General features: G+C 47.2%; 2 protein-coding genes across 3 annotated transcripts in view; both read right to left on the bottom strand.

Annotated features, from left to right (window-relative positions):
* Nucleotides 1–5,338: 5,338 nt before the first annotated feature.
* CBFA2T2 (CBFA2/RUNX1 partner transcriptional co-repressor 2) overlaps nucleotides 5,339–16,335 on the bottom strand; it is a 152,836-nt gene continuing 141,839 nt past the window's right edge. The window contains exons 9-11 of one of the 2 annotated variants that reach the window (XM_045981221.1): nucleotides 15,109–15,177; nucleotides 10,776–10,966; nucleotides 5,339–5,815 (exon numbers count right to left, since the gene is read on the bottom strand). In XM_045981221.1, the coding sequence (XP_045837177.1) occupies nucleotides 5,516–5,815; nucleotides 10,776–10,966; nucleotides 15,109–15,177 (560 nt within the window). In that variant the 3' untranslated portion in view covers nucleotides 5,339–5,515. The remainder of the gene's footprint in view (nucleotides 5,816–10,775; nucleotides 10,967–15,108; nucleotides 15,178–16,335) is intronic. The other variant, XM_045981222.1, reaches the window with a different exon arrangement.
* On the bottom strand, nucleotides 13,057–13,461 carry LOC123926898 (40S ribosomal protein S15a-like). Its single transcript, XM_045981223.1, has one exon. It carries the CDS (start codon nucleotides 13,444–13,446, stop codon nucleotides 13,063–13,065), a length of 384 nt encoding a protein of 127 aa, XP_045837179.1. The 5' UTR covers nucleotides 13,447–13,461; the 3' UTR covers nucleotides 13,057–13,062.

Raw genomic sequence — 16,335 nt, 5'->3', positions numbered from 1 at the left:
ATGGAGCCCTGCATCGGCCTCCGTACTCAGCATGGAGTCCTCTCGTCCCTCTCCCTCTGCTCCTCCCCAACTCACACTAAGTAAAATCTTTAAAAAGTAGGTCTAGGGCAGAGGCCAAAGATGGGTGTTCAGGTGACAGGATGAGGATGGGGCCAGGGCCTTGGGAAATGAGTCCTCAGGTCACTGACCAGGAAACTGGACTGAAAGTCTAGGACTCCATACATACAGGTGTACCTGCAGGAGTCTGGGTCACGTCACAGCCGGTTAGGACCGCCTCAGAGCCATGTTCGGTCCTACACAGGGTCTGCTGGAGTCACCGCAAGCTGGTGGGCGTTCAGGGAAAGCAGTTAGAACACATGCTCCACGGATCCAAGAAATGTTCAATTCTAGAACTCCCACCTTGGAAAATTATCCCCATGAAAGATGTTCACTTCATTCTGTTGGACAGGGAAAACTTGAAAGCACTCCAACTGCCTGACAGGAGGTGAAGAGTTAAAATTATAGCCTCAATTAAACCATACAACCACTAAGTAGATAAACGTGAAGACAATGGTGAACTCATATGACTTACTATCAGTGTAAAAGAACAGGAATGAATGATCACAAGTCCAGGTATGTTAAAAATTTCTAAGGAAATACGTAAGAGCTATTAGAAAAAAAGTGTCTACAAGTCCACTACCCTATTTTGCACTTTCTGTGGTTTATTTTCTGTATTGGAAGATCACTTAACAGTGAAGAGAAGAAGTAGGAGTGTCTGGAAGCTGCTGCTGCCCTTGACCGCAGGCCCAGAGTAGGCAGCCAGCCTGACAGGCCTGGGCTCCCCGCTGGCTTCCCAGCGTAGCAGCTGGAACCAGCTCCTCAGCAGCACCTCCAGCTTCCCTTCCCCTGGTGCTCTTTAGGCCATGGCACGAACTCCCGGAGGTACCACCCCAAAAGGTGGAAGCCTGCCTGCAGGATGATACCCAGTGTGCATGCCCCCTGCCCTCCCCGCTCCGTTCCAGCCCGAGTCAGAAAAGGAATATAGCCTTTTTATTGACTACTTTTAAGTAGAACAAACTAAATACATATTTAACAGTTTTGGTTCATTTATACAGTACATTAAATAAGTTATGCACAGAGTTAAGTAACAAAAATTCCTATCTGAGTAAAATGACAAAGCACAGAGAAACCAGACTACCGCATCCTGTGGGTGCTTTCACATTCATCATCCCCCCTTAAAACCATGCTCGGAGGCATAGTTTTCTATTTATTTACATTACTGGCTTTCTTTTACGGATGGAGCTTTTGTAGCTTCATCAGGAACTTGGAAAGCCGTGAAAGTGGACGGAAGGCTGTTGAGCCAAAGAGCACTTTCAGTCATTCACGTAATGCTTATTGCTGCTTCTCTCCGCCAACTCCAATGCAGGGACGCGGCTGCCTCTGCCAGCCGCCAGCCACACACGCCCTATTTGGTATAAGCATCAATGAGTGTACACTGGGCAGTTGTGGGCCGGACCAGATGGGGTCTCCAGGGGAAGTGCCATTTCTGGGGCCGTGAGGGCAAGGGGGATGCAGGGTTCACCCTCAGGCCTCCTAACCTTCTCCTGACTCACGATGGAAAAGGTCACCTGCACCATCATCTTTGGAAATGAGCATGTCAACGCACATGGGCAGAGGCAGGTAATCAATCAGTTTTGGTTTCACGAGACACTCAGAGCTGGAAGGACCCCATTCAGCAGCTCACCCAGCACCCCCAACCCACCCAAGCCGGCCCTCTGGTCCATGCTGAAATAGTCCAGGTCCCTCTGGCTTTTTTTACATTTGGTTCAAACATGCCACCACCCAGTTCTCTGCAAATAGCTTAAAAAAACCCAAAAAAAACCAAAAACTGAAAACCAAACCAAACCCCCATCCCCCCAGATCTAAGTTGGCTTGGTCTACTGACCTGGTTCTGACACCAGTTCTGAAGGCGGCTTTGAGGATGTATTCTATTTTCAATGATTTATTCAATCTGTAATCCCCTCTACAGTTTCCGGGACAAACAGCTACCTGGTCATTATTTATACTTTCATTCTGAAGAGCTCACTACCGAACAATTCCCACAGTGCTGCTGATCCTTCACTTTCACTTGCTTGACTACCAGAACAAGGTCAACACCCTCTGCAAGCAGATGACGGCCCCGGGGATCAATCAATCTGACTTTGGAACAAGGCCACACAGAGTACAGTGTAGATTTTCTGTCCAGAGGCTGAAGATGTGCCATGCTGACACCAGGAAGCGAGGAGCTCCTGGTGGACTAACAGGCCCAGACTGGGCAAAGGATGTCCGCATTGCAGCCAGCACAGCACCGACCTGCGCTGGGTAGATGCATCTGGTTTCCAGACTCAGATCCACTAAGATATGTAGGACTCAGCACTGTCCAAGATCCATGGCTCTGTGACCTCAGGGTCACAGGCTGTACCTGAGCACAGCTGCTAGATGCCCACCCCTGGAGCTACAAGGACCCTCCAAAGTGCAAGTCCCACACACACAGCTCATAGGGTGGGCTGCCTATTCCTGAGCGAGTGTAACTAACCAACTTCTTCCAGAGTCCATTTTCACTACTGAACGGAGTCAGCCGTGATGCAGGTGGTTGGAGACCCAAAGGAGGACGGAGGGTATGAAGTTCCAGACCTCAAGTATCCCTCAGAACATTTAAAGATGGCTCCCAGTTTGGCCACCTCAGCCTTCTCTGGTTCCTGCAACCATTCCTTGCACGCAGAGGACAGTGAAGGCCAATCACTCCTCAGTGGGCAGTGCTGAGCACTGGCCTCAATCTCCAGATGTGCTCTGATGGGTGGACAGGCACGTGCCACATTTGCTTTTCATTTTTACAGTAATATCCAAGAGCCTGGGGCTGCCGTGACAAGACCTTCAGTCTTGATCTTCTTGGTCTTTTGTTCCCCTAAATATTACCTATAAAGGCTGGTCCTCTAAGCAGCCTGATTGTATCAAGACATTTGAAGTCTAACTACATGAAAGTGGGAAGCCTGAACCTGTACTCCGAACCTGGGAGCTGGGATGAACAACAGTGCAAACCAAGAGGGAAGCTGGACTCGCTGCCATCCCTTCAACCCTCCCCCTGCTCTGCCCCAAGACAGTGCCCCTCCTCTTCCCAACCAGAGAACAGAAAACTTCAGAGAGGAGGATGAAGAAGAATGGATTCTTTATATCTAAAGAGATGCCCTAACAACCTACATGTGAAAGTGACCAAAAATTAATAGCAGAAAGTCTGAGAACTGCACTACAGTGTGGGCTACTGCCCAGCTTTTCAGCTTGGCCTCTGGGCAGCACATGAGCAAAGAGTCCAGAACAGCACCACAAGAACCCTGCGATCTAGCGGTCGTTACAGCCGCAGCCCCCAACGGTCAGCTAGGAGCTGCACACCAAACTGAAACCCTGGCTGGAGGAACTGACACTGACCCCTCACGAAGAGGCTATTGGTTTCGGCTCTTCATTCCATCCAGGAAAAACGTGAGCTAGTCTGGGTAGTCTTGTGGCCACTGACAATGTAAAGAACCTGCCCAGGTGTGCATCTTGCCATTGAACACAGAGAACTGGGGGCAGATCCAGCGGGCGCCACGAGACGACCTCCTGCTCTGATTTACAGGCTCCGTCACCTTCTCATGGGACATCCCAGGTCTTAATGGAAAGAAACGCAGACAAGTCCTGCCTGGGGTCCTCATTTCATTCCTGCTGGAAGTCAGGATGCCCCACCCATCATTGCAGTTTAAGGAATTCCACAATAAAGTAACATCATTCATTCTCTGGGTATATCTTACTTTATGCAACGGAAATCCAGGTATTTTAAAGGTGCCTTGCATGAGTTTCTCTGTAAGACAGAAAATCTTTAGCTAAAGTAAATTAGGGACTTAAAAGTTCTCACAGTAAGCTACAGGCGTATGTGAGGACAACGCTACTATGCCGATCCCTTTTCCTCGATGAGACGGAGACGTTTGATTTCACCCTGGTAAGCATACAGAAGGGAGCCACCTAAAGCCAGGCTTCATGGGCCAGCCGGAGCAGGGCCAACCAACTCACCCCAACTAATTCCTTGGGGCAAGAGGGTGCTGGAGGCCTGGACGTGAACAGAGAGAGCATCAGGGTCATTGGGCTGCCAACAAAACGCTAATGGCAGGGAAGAATACGTGTGGCGGTTCCTAACATTTTAGGAGGGATACAGGTGGTAAACATCTGGGAAACTCCCTAATGGGAAGAAAAATTGGTGAGCCTCTCTCAAAATGACTGTCACATCTCACAGAACTTTTCTTAGCTCAAAGAGGGAAGTTATCAAATAGGTAACTGAGATTGTATGCCTGATAGTAAGTTGACGTAATATGCATTATGGATGAGGTTTGAAAAATTCTTGCAGGTCCAGGAAGGCTGCTGAGATGTGACCAGGCCTTGACTGCTGAGGCAAGCCCTAGCCACAACAAATCATATCGTATGGGTCAACCATAGCTTCAGAGGGGCCACCCACAGACCATGAGAAGAAAATCCACACAGTGATCTGGACACGCGTGGCTTCAGATAAAGGGACACAGAACAAGACGACTGCGCAAACAGCCAAGCGGTGACAAAAGGTTCTGCATTTCCAACAGATCATCCATTCAATGATTTGACGATACTAATTTGGCCAACATGCTCAGAGAGAACAGACTATCCACAATTGAGTCTCATTCTCCCGCAGACCAATCCATGCGCTGGAAACTATTTTCTGCATAAGCAAAATCAAGTGAGAGAGGAAACAAATGGGTCCCAAACTAAAGTAGCAAGCCAGGTTGGAAAATCTTGTCCAAAATGATCTGTGATGCTTGAAGGAAGTTTTATTTTTTTTTTCATCATTATGGGTGCTTTTAGTGAAATGGTGACTTTTTTCCTGTGATTTCTGATCATCTTAACAAGTCTGAACAGCAGGGTCGAGGAGAGAGTCCTGAGTGCTGCTTTTTGCTGGCCCAAGTCCTAGTGGGCTCATCAGTGGCATCTGCTGAGGGTGGAAACGGGGCTAAAGGAGCTACCCAGACAGAGGGGATCTCCTCCACCACCTGCTGTCAGCCTCCAGGCCTCTGCTGCAGGGTGGTGGGCAGGGAGGCAGTGCATGGGGCGAGCTGCCTCCAGCCTGGTGGGGCACATTTGACAGTCTCTGCTGCCTCAAGAGGCAGGCAAGGGAGCTGGTGGTCTACGCTGAAAAGGGGCCGGCCATGCCAGTTTCAGCTGGGTCAGGAACCAACCCGGAAGCCCACGAAGGAGGCAGTAGCTCTGGCCAGCTGCCTATGTGCAGAGAGAACGGCACGCTAGCTTCCCCGAGGACGCAGACAGGAAACTGGGTAAGTGTCTGGAGAGGCCGTGGAGCAGTGTCTGCTGGGCTTGCACTCTTCCTGCCTCCGCTTTGCTTTTTGCTGATGACCCGACAGCTAATTGCACTGGTTCAAACGGCCAGGCCCCCTGTGCCATGTTCTGCTGCGCCGTGGGGTCATCAGAGGGAGGAAGTCTGGGCTCAGAGTCCATTGGTGTCGATGGCTGTCACAGAGGCGGGCGTTGAGGAGCGGGAGGTGGTGGCCGAGGTCTTGTCCAGAGCCGGACTGGGCACGCTGCAGTCAGTGGACCGGGCTGACGAGCCCCTCCCTCCAGGAAGCAGTGGCCGGCCCTGGCTGTGGGGACTCTGGCTGTGCAGGTTCTGGCCACAGAGGCGGTGGTGCCGCTCCCAGTCCTTGTGCTGGCAGAAAGAGCCGCAGTAGCGTGCGATGTTGCAGCCGCTGCAGGTCTCACTGGCTTTGCGGCCACAGTTCCAGCAGTTCTGCAAGACACAGGCAAGGGTTAGTTGCTTGGATCTTGTGTGGGGAGAGTGCGGCATTTGGAACTACATACACCTGGGCTTGTCCTACTTCAACTGCTCTTTGCTGATGCGTGGCAGACACACATGCCTCTTTGAATTTCCTTCGTCAGTAAAAAGAGGCAAACTTCCTGCCATGGGCTGGCAGGACGGCAAGACGAAGGGTGCCAGGGAAGGGTGGTGGTAGGTCTCCCTTCCTGCCAAAGGCACCTACTCGTTGTTTTGACTCGTATTTAACCCTCAGTGACCAAATCAAACTCTGTCCCCAGGGTCCCTGACACGACACATGCACACGTGTGTTTAGATCATGTTTTCTCTCTTGCTGATTTCAACAGAGGAATGATCTTGACTGCTTCCACCAACAACACCGATCCTTTAAAAAGGTCACCTGTCGGGGCGCCTGGGTGGCTCAGTGGATTAAGCCGCTGCCTTCGGCTCAGGTCATGATCCCAGGGTCCTGGGATCGAGCCCCACATCGGGCTCTCTGCTCAGCAGGGAGCCTGCTTCCCTTCCTCTCTCTGCCTGCCTCTCCACCTACTTGTGATCTCTATCTGTCAAATAAATAAATAAAATCTTTAAAAAAAAAAAAAAAAAAGGTCACCTGTCAGGGGACGAGGGGTGCGGGCAGTTGTGCAACTTCCGTACCTATTCTTTCAGTCATGTCTCATCACAGGTGGACTGGGAATCAGAGGACCACTCCGGGCTTAAGGGAGCCCCCCAGCACCTCAGAACTCAGTGCCCTCGAAGTTCTGCTGCTACTCTCTGCACTCGCCAAGGAAGGGGTAGGTACTGCTGGGCTTTAGCAGAAACTTGGGGGGGCCAGTGGGTGAGGCAGGGAGAGCACCGATGGGAAAAGTACTGTGACAGAAGGTGGGTGCCAGTGAGACTCGGGTGGAGCAGCAAGCAGCAGTCCTGTGAAAGCAGCAGCAGGCTGGTTGTGAACAGACAGCCCTGCACTCCACCAGTCAACTAGGGAGGGGAGAGCAGCAGCATGAGAGAGGCTGCCACTCGGCGCAGCTCCCAGCACCTGCCCCCTGGAAGTCTCCTTCCGTAGGCTCCCGAGGAGTCCATGAGAGCCTGCACCTGAGGTCCCCAGGAGCCACTCAGAAGAGAAAAAGCCTCTGGTACTGGCCAGATGAAACTACCAGGAAGAGACAGGGTTTCCTGAGGTGTCGGGATGGACTGGAGCACCAGCTGGCCTCCCGCCTCCACCACAGCATCTCCGGAATGGCAGAAGCCCATCAGAAGCCTGGCCTGACCACTCCATAATCCCCTCAGGGAAGAAAGACACTGTCCCCAATGAAATCTGGACACTTGCTCAAGTATAAAACAAGAGACAGGTGCTTGGGGCCATCCAGCCCACCTTCTGCAGATGGGATACTGAGAACCAGCAGGCAGGGATGTAGCTAACGCTGTAAAATGACTACAAGGCTATGCGAAGCCAGGCAGCTGAACCCCCCGACTCTACTCCACTCAAGGTACACGTTTAGCTCTGAAGAGCTTGCAAAGGATCGCAGACTCCCCTTTAACACAATAGTTCTCAGGAAATATAGTCTAGGGACTGCCCTAACGTGCCCAGCACCAATACCAGGGGACCAGAATAGAGAGCAGACATCTTTCCCAGTATTCATTTATGGATCCTCAAGCAAACTACACTCCAGAGAAGGTCATACCTTTCAGTCTGACAGGCTGAATCCAAATGATGCTTTGGCAGAACATTATCACTTGTGGGGAAGAAATCAGGTGGTTATTGCCTACATGCGGCCGCCGTGGAAACACAGGCCAATGTGTCAGCCCTGTGCTCAGCCCCAGCCGAATGGGAGAGCCTCTGCTCCCTCTCTGTCCAAGCCTGCAAGAGCATCTCAAACCAGGACAGAGTAGTAACCACTAGTGCTCTCACCTTGGCTGCCATTGTATATTTACAGTAATTGTTTTTCCTCTTGGCTTTTTTTCCCCTGACAGCCAGGAGGCTTTTTGCCAAGATATAAAGCAAAAGGTGTATTATTGTTGTGGTCATGCTTCAGATGAGCACTTTCCAAGGCTGGAACAACACGTATGGCTGAACAGTCCTCTACAGCTAGCAGGAGAAGGTTATAAACCTCCTGAGTTTACTGGCTAGGGAAGTCATAATGAGGATTCTAGAATTTCCTCTGTTAAGCACAGATCATCAGTCCCTGCCATTATTACTGGTTCCCCTGCTATCTGGAAGTGGAGCTTTCCTATGAAACCTTTTATAAGCTGAAATGGTGCGAAGTGGAGAAACAATTAGCATTAATTTATATGGAAAAATTTTGAGTGTTCCCAGACCCCCAAAAAAACTTCTCTTAGGCTTTTCCTTAAGACACATTTTGCTAATGGATGCATAAAACAAACTGAGATAGAGCACAGATGCTCACAGACCCTGTTCACAGCTCTCACAGCCGGCTCCTGAGAGTGGAGTTCCTGGGGAAGGAGCTTGGCGGGGCCAGTCTTGCTGCTCAGGGCATGTGCTGGGCTCGCTGCATAACGAATGCTGAACGCTATTTTTGCTTTTTGTGTTTTCTCATTAAAGTGAAAATCCTCTTCAGATTTCTTTCAGCAAGTGAGAATAGGTACTAACGCAGGTCTCTTGTAAAAGCAAAGGCATAATGTGAACTTTCAAAAAGTGAGGGATGGAGCGCCTGGGTGGCTCAGTCAGTTAAGCAGTTGCCTTCCCGCTCAGGTCATGATGCAAGGATCCTGGGATTGAGCCCCGCATCAGGCTCCCCACTCGCGGGAAGCCTGTTTCTCCCTCTCTCTCTCCTTGTCGTTCTGCCGCCTATCTGAGCTCTCTGTCAAATAAATTAATAAAATCTTAAAAAAAAAAAAAAGAAGAGGGATACCTGTACTCTGTGGCTTGGGGATTACCTGTATCAAAATGACCTGGGACTTGTCAAAACCCCTGGGACCCTTCCCAGGCCCCCTTGACCTTATTGCAAAGCTGGCCCAAAGAAGAAATGACTCTCCATCTTATAATCAACTGCTAGCCCATTAGATTGGCAAGGAAATCCAGGCTCAGAGCATCAGGTGCCCCATGGCAGAGATGAGGGGACCCCTCACTTCATCCCTCTGCCTGAGGCACTACAACGGAGACTCATAAAGTCTGGCCTCAGATGAGGCCACTGTTTGGCAAGAGCAGGAGCTGCCCCAGCTTATATACATACAGTTTTACACCATAACAAAATCCTTTGTCTACACAGTACAATGCCATTTAAAAACACTTCCACAACCACAATCTCGATCTCATATTTTATAAAAACTATGAGACCAGCAGGACAGGGGCTGCTACACACTCGCTATACAGAGAAGGAAACGGGAGTCCTTAGGGAATGCTGCCAATGTGGGGGGAAGCGGGACTAGAACTCAGGGCTCCTAACCCCCTGTTCTGGGCTCCCTCCGTTATACCCTACCACTTCTCAGAAGAAACCCCAGAAATGCCTGCTGGACTTCATGCAGAATTTTCTGGATGAAAATAAAGCGAATTCATCCCTCTGGTCCAATGCAAACTAACCCATAGCTTCTATCACTCCCCCATTGTGGAAAGAGTTTGCTGGGATGGGTGATGGTGTATGCCTCATCTGTAGGTCACCGTGCACTGTTTAAAATGACAGGACCTTCACAGCACAATGCTATAGATGGAGAGCTGGGATTTAAACCACACAGTCTAGACTCAGAACTCGTGCTCTTAGCCAAAACATTCCCCTCCTTTTTTTGGAGGCAGACGCAGTTGAAGATAAACAGATATTAAAAACAGGTTAAATATGAATGGATACTGATGTAGACGCGGATGGCTACAGACAGAGAATTAAATACGCACAGCAGAAACAGAGAGGTCACTGCTCAAAAACAATTCTAAAGGGAAAGTAGGAGGGGAAGACAAGAAGAGGGTCAATGGAACTATTTTCCCACAATTCAGAGTCCTTGTTGGGGTGCTACAATGAGGAACTTTCCCACATCCTCCGTGAGGGCCACGTGATACTTAGGCATGTTCCTCTTCACCTGCCAGGCCTGGCACTACTATACCGCAGGGTGTCATTTACACAGAGTGAGACAGCAACGTTTCTGCTGTTTAAACAGAACCAACAAAAAACCCCCAGTTCTTTATGTCTTAAGTGGTACACGGACCTGCCTACTTACAGAAATAGGCTTGTTTCAGGACATAAAGTTTATCTCAAAGCCAAAAAATGACTGAAAGGAAAATTACAGGAAAACTTTATTATATTCCAAAGGACTGTTAACGATGTTTTTGTCATCTGCTTTTTTCTTTTCAGTTGTACTTTCGTCCTCACTGGTACAAGTGTCCTGTGTAGAAACGAACTGTGTGCTGAGACCTGGGTCTTGGAGAGGTGGGCATGTTTGCCCGATCTGTCAGTTCAATCCCTAAAAGACCTATCCTCTTTATAAACAGACCAAATGCTATAGGGCCCTGCATCTCAGTCCCCCTCCCCTGGCTTCAGCACCAAGGGATTACATCAGTGAAATTCCTTAAGCCACAGTTTCCTCTTTGTAAAGTTGGAACCCAACAATACCTACCTCAAAGGATCCCTGTGAAGATCAAAGGGGCAACACGCACTTAACTCTGCGTCTCCAGCTCATGGAGAGCCCACCACCCACCAGTCAAAGATGGTCATCATAATTATGTAAATCCACAAACTCTGCCTTCAGGGTAAGTTTTAAAAATTGAAACTGACACAATGAGCTGCTTTATATAAGGATATAAAAACTAAGAAACAAAATTCTTCTGGTACTTGATAGATAAAATTATAATTAGCTCGTTCAAGAGCAGCCCTTTTTGTCTTACTGCCTAGCACTTAAGAAAACAGTGGGCTCGGTGACTACAGCTGCCTCAGCCCCTGTCACCACCGCACCACCCCCTGCCCGATTCCCCGGCCCCCAGAAATCTGACCTCTGTTGACTCTTCCTGCTCATTTATGACGAGGAAGGCATCTTCTGCAGCCTGTCGTTTGACGTCCGCTATGGTTTGCTCCATCCGAGCTCTCTCTGTTGCAATCACTTCAAAGGCTTTTTGCTCTGCCTCAGCAACGGCTTTCTGTACTTCCGACATGGCCTGAATTTTCACCTTATTCACAGCTTCTTCTAGAAGAAAGTGACAGTAAAATCAACTGGCCGAGAAATCGTTTCCCTCCCACTCCCTATCACTTGCAAGAAGGCACAGAGCTGAAACAAAGAGGACTTTTCCAAAAATACAGAAGTTTAACATAAGACATACACATTCACTTTTGCTTATACTTGTCTGTTTATGCACTCAGTTGCTGGGTGTGTAGATGGTGGGAGGCACTATGCTAAGGGCTGGGGATACCGAGGGGACTAGGAGGTAGTCCTTCTCACCTAACCGTGATCAAAGTACACAGGTGGCTTGGGATCCATAATATATGTCAGTACAAGAGATAGAGTTCCAAGGAGAAAAGTGGTCAGCTCTACAAGTGGCAGGGAGGATCAAGAAAATGCGTCTTGGTTCAGATGGTAGGTGGAAATGGTATCTGCAAAGTCCTGTAACCCATGCTAGGGACTTCGGCTCTTCTAAAGAAAACATGAACTCCTGAAGGGTTCTATGGATGGAGGAAGGCCTGAAGGCAGAGACGGCCTGCAGAGGCTGGGGCATTACCCGCTGACAGAAGCAACTCTCAGTTTAGGTAGGTGCAAGTGGCACAGAGGAAAGGATGAGGCAGGATGAGGCTGTAGCACCCAGGGGTCTGGAGATGAAGGTGAAGAATGATAGTGCTATGAAATGAAATAGGTACTAAGCAAAATGCCATGTGGACAAGTGAGAAGACTGACGTGCCTCTGGGACATCCAGGTACAAATGGCCAGGAGGCAGTTAGGTATAGAAGATTAACAGCAGAGCAATGTGGGGTACAGATTTGGGCATGCTAGGAGCCTGGGCTTCCAAAGTCCTAAATGACATTACCCCACTTGGTTCCTGGTCACTTCCTCCCATCACCACCACTCTGCTTGGTTTCCACAGAATGGACACTCCAAATGGCATACACTATGCGTTGAGCCTCATCTCCAAGACCTAATGTGAGTGACCACCTTTTTGGGCCCACAAGACTAGAAAACCCAAAAGCCTAAGCCTCCTTTATGGCTTGGTTCTTTTTTTTTTTTTTTTTTTTTTAAAGATTTTTATTTATTTTATTTGACAGAGAGAGATCACAAGTAGGCAGAGAGGCAGGCAGGCAGAGTGAGAGGGAAGCAGGCTCCCTGCTGAGCAGAGAGCCCAATGCGGGACTCGATCCCAGGACCCTGAGATCATGACCCGAGCCGAAGGCAGCGGCTTAAACCACTGAGCCACCCAGGCGCCCATATGGCTTGGTTCTTTCACATGGCCTAGGCTCAAAGAAGATCTAAGTGAAGTATTCTAGGATGCCATCATACATCTTTTCATCTTATCACTCTAGCCTTTAAGAAAAGCTGTTTTCACTCCAAAGGACAAGGATGATGCTGAGCTGACATGACAGTGAACTCCATGCTTCCTTTACTCTTGGTACCTACACAGGTTCACTGTGACCCACCATTGCTACCCTTCATAAGCCTCTTATTATTTTCCAGAGAGGTGTCTTGAGTCAACATAATAATGCCAACGTGTATTTTATCCTCTCAAATTAAGGGTCAATCAGTAAGAGTCACAGTTTGAATAACTACCCTGCTAAAGTCACCGAAGGTCACAGACAACACCATAGCAGAGGAAGGACTCAAATCCAGCCAGTTCAACACCAGTTAGGCTCTTAACCATAGTTAACCAATGGTTACCTCCCAAGCAGGAAATCACTAGTTATCAAGGAGATCTTGCGCATGGTATTATTTCTCTGTACCTTAACAACTGCTTTCTTCATTTCCTGTAATCCTATTCCACTTCTTGGTAATAAAGTTTACCCCATTTCCAACTATAAAGATTTTCCCAAGCTGCTATATAGTTTCCCAGATTATTTTTTAAAAACTTATTTGAGGGAGACAGTGTGAAGAGGGGGAGGGGCGGGCAGAGGGCGAGAATCTTCAAGCAGGCTCCCCACTGAGTGAGGAGCTTGTCTCAGGGCTTGATCCCTTAACCCATGAGATCATGACCTGAGATGAAACCAAGAGTCGGACACTTAACCAAGTGGCCATCCAGGTACCTCCAAAGTATTATTATTTTTTCCATTGAGGCATTTTATTTACACGTATGTATTACATTCCTAGAAAAAGAATCCCAGGATTTTCCCTCCTGTGTGTTTTCGTCTTTCTTCTTCATGGTCCATGATGCCAGCTGATGTTGTCAGTACAATGACACCAAACTGGCAGGACAGGAGCAGGTTACTCTGCCATTTTTCTAGATCTTTCAGTTGTGCATCAAATCTGGGGCTGATCACTCCACACTTGTCCAACCTGCCTGTGAGGTTCACAACAATTTTCCCCACTCTGTGATCATCAATGATTTCAAATTCACCCATAAAACTGTGCCTCATCATCACAGTAAGAAACTGGACGATGACTTTGGAGCATGGCCTAGTAAGAACATGGCATCTGCCTCTCTTTTCGGCATTGTTAATGCTCTCGAGAGCATCTGCCAAGACATTCATGTGCACCACTATGGCAGCAAGGAAAAATGGCGGAAAGAGCCCTCCAAATTATTTTTAATGGCAAAATAATACTTTGTGGTGTCACCCTATAAATTCACATAGAATATACTAAAAATGGGGGCCGCCTGGGTGGCTCAGTGGGTTAAGCCGCTGCCTTCGGCTCGGGTCATGATCTCAGGGTCCTGGGATCGAGTCCCGCATCGGGCTCTCTGCTCAGCAGTGAGCCTGCTTCCCTCTCTCTCTCTCTGCCTGCCTCTCTGTCTACTTGTGATCTCTCTGTGTCAAATAAATAAATAAAATCTTTAAAAAAAAAAAAAAAAAAAAAAAAAAAAAAAAAAAAGAATATACTAAAAATGGTTATCTTTATACATATTTTTGTTTTTTTTAAACAATTTGTGTGGCTAAGTCTGGATTATATACTTTTGAGAGGAAGAATTCAAAGACAAGAAACAGGAAAGATTGTAAGAATTTGCATCTACTGGGGTGCCTGGCTCAGTCAATAGGGCATCAACTCTTGACCTTAGGGCTGTGAATTCAACCCCACGCTAAAAATAAAATCCTGGAGCACCTAGGTGGCTCAGGTCATGGCTCCAGGGTCCTGGGGCTGAGCCCCATGTCAGGCTTCCAGCTTATTGGGTAGCCTGCTTCTCCCTCTACCCTCTGACACATGCTCTCTCTTATATTCTCTCTAATGAATGAATAAAATCTTTAATAAAAAGTAAAATAAAATCTTTAAAAGCTCTGCACATACTCAAGGTTGGTCACACCTAATACTTTCATATATAAATCACTAATGAATTATTCAGAGTCATAATAAGCAAGATCCCCTAAAAACAGGTCAACAAATATACGTCAATAAAGACTCTGGGGGCTAATCGATCAGGGCTGCTTTATCTTACATTTTCCTATACCGCCAGTCGAATAAACGTTCTGCAGTATGCTTATTTGTATTTCTCACAATTTGTTCATACCTTTTATCTGTTTGTTTATAATGATCTTGATGCTCCCTAAAGAGTCTTTATGAAGGACAAGCATTAACTTTTGCAGAAGTAAATTTATCTTAAGAAAAAAATTATACTGGACTGCAAAAAAAAAAGATCCTGGAAAAGGGAGTCTAGAAGGAAAAGAAGTCGTGTCTGGACAAAGACAGAATTAGGAATGTGAGGTTAGTTTCACCCACTATCTTACCACAAGAGGCAGACCTACCCTCCTTTTAGTCTTCTAGAAAGTGAAGCCCATGCAGAACAGTCTTGACAAGGCTGGGGACAATGAGGTTGAAAGGAAAAGTGGAGGGCTGTTCCAAGGCCAGAATGAACCAAATGTGATCGTGTGTGAACAGAATGTGTGTAGATTCGAGTGAAGAGAACAGGCAGAAATGAACCGAGCTACATGCTCAGAAATAAGGCTTATTTAATGCCTAAGGATGACCCAGCAGAAAGGTACGCAAGGGACTTAGGTGGACTATAGGAAGTCATTCCTAATTCTTGACCTGCAAGGTGACATGAGACACAGTCAAGGTGTATGCGAAAGTTGGAAGGGGAGAGGCAGGAGCCTAGAGTTCTGAGGGGAAAGTTATGAGCCAACCACCTTTCCCTGAAACATGCACTCCATGCTCACACAAATTAGTGAGTACGTGCGACCTAGAAGCAGACAGATACGTACCAGTTTTTTTCCAAAACTCCACAGGTACGTATCCTGTTCCTGGCCTACTGTTGAATTCCCGCTGCGAATCTACAGAAGGAATAAATAGCACAGGGTTAGAAGCGGTCTATAACCAACATGTTTTGTTTTTATGGAAAATTTTAATGAAAAATCTGCGAGGAGTTAAAACCTCTCTCTCGCCTCTTAGAAAGATTCAAAGATCTTCATTTAGTGCAACGAACATTCTGATAAGGAATGAAATCAAGATTATAAAAAGTACAGTTAATGTTTAGTTCTAAAACACACACACACACACGCCTCAAACAGTAACAGAATTTCAATTCAAAAAAGTGAGATTAAAAGTGATCTTCACTTTCTTCTTTTATCTGTATGTCCTTATTGTTTCCCTATAGCCATGTATGTATTTTTAAGGTACTCCCTAAAATGTTAACATAGCTATAGACAGGTTCTTATGTGAACAGATGTGTGTGGGTATCCCTATCCAATTTAACCATCCCATCATGTATAGATCTCCATCAACTGTTCTGTAGACATGTCAGAGAACATAGCTTTTGTTTCTTAGCAACTCTGGATTTTTTTGGGTGGGGGCAACTCTGAGCTTTTACATGTGATTTAAGGAGGCTTCTTTTAAAACTTCCTAAAATGCTTATAAACAAATAAAAAGTAGTAAAGAAACTACTCTGATCTGGGACAGTGCATTTCAAATAGACCCCAAAGAGGCACCCCTGAGGGTTGCTGGGAAGGGCACAAGGGTGAAGGGTTTTACACGCACGCACACACACACACACACACACACAAACTATGTTTATTGTGATTTTAAGATATAATACTTTGGGGAGGTTGGGGGAACAGGTGGTGGGTAATAGGGAGGGCACGTTTTGCATGGAGCACTGGGTGTTGTGCAAAAACAATGAATACTGTTATGCTGAAAAAAATAAATAAAATGGGGAAAAAAAGATATAATACTTTGTAAGAAGTGGGTCCATTGAATTTTTTTTTTTTTTTTTTAATGAGTCAATCCCAGTAGACTTCCTCATTTCCTTATGCTTTACATTGAGGCTGATCTGAAAAGCAGATTTTATGCTCTCGATACTCACCATCCATGGTGCAAAGAGGAAATCAGGGGAACAGTCAGTATGGGAGGAGAGGGCAGCCTGGCATGAAATGTTCGCCAGAGGAGCTTTATAAAATGGCTACTCCTGAGAATGCCTGGCAACTGGATTTAAA

This window comes from Meles meles, chromosome 16 (assembly GCF_922984935.1).
Source record: "Meles meles chromosome 16, mMelMel3.1 paternal haplotype, whole genome shotgun sequence".
Lineage (NCBI taxonomy): Eukaryota > Metazoa > Chordata > Mammalia > Carnivora > Mustelidae > Meles > Meles meles.
This window is presented reverse-complemented; position numbering and strand designations above follow the sequence as displayed.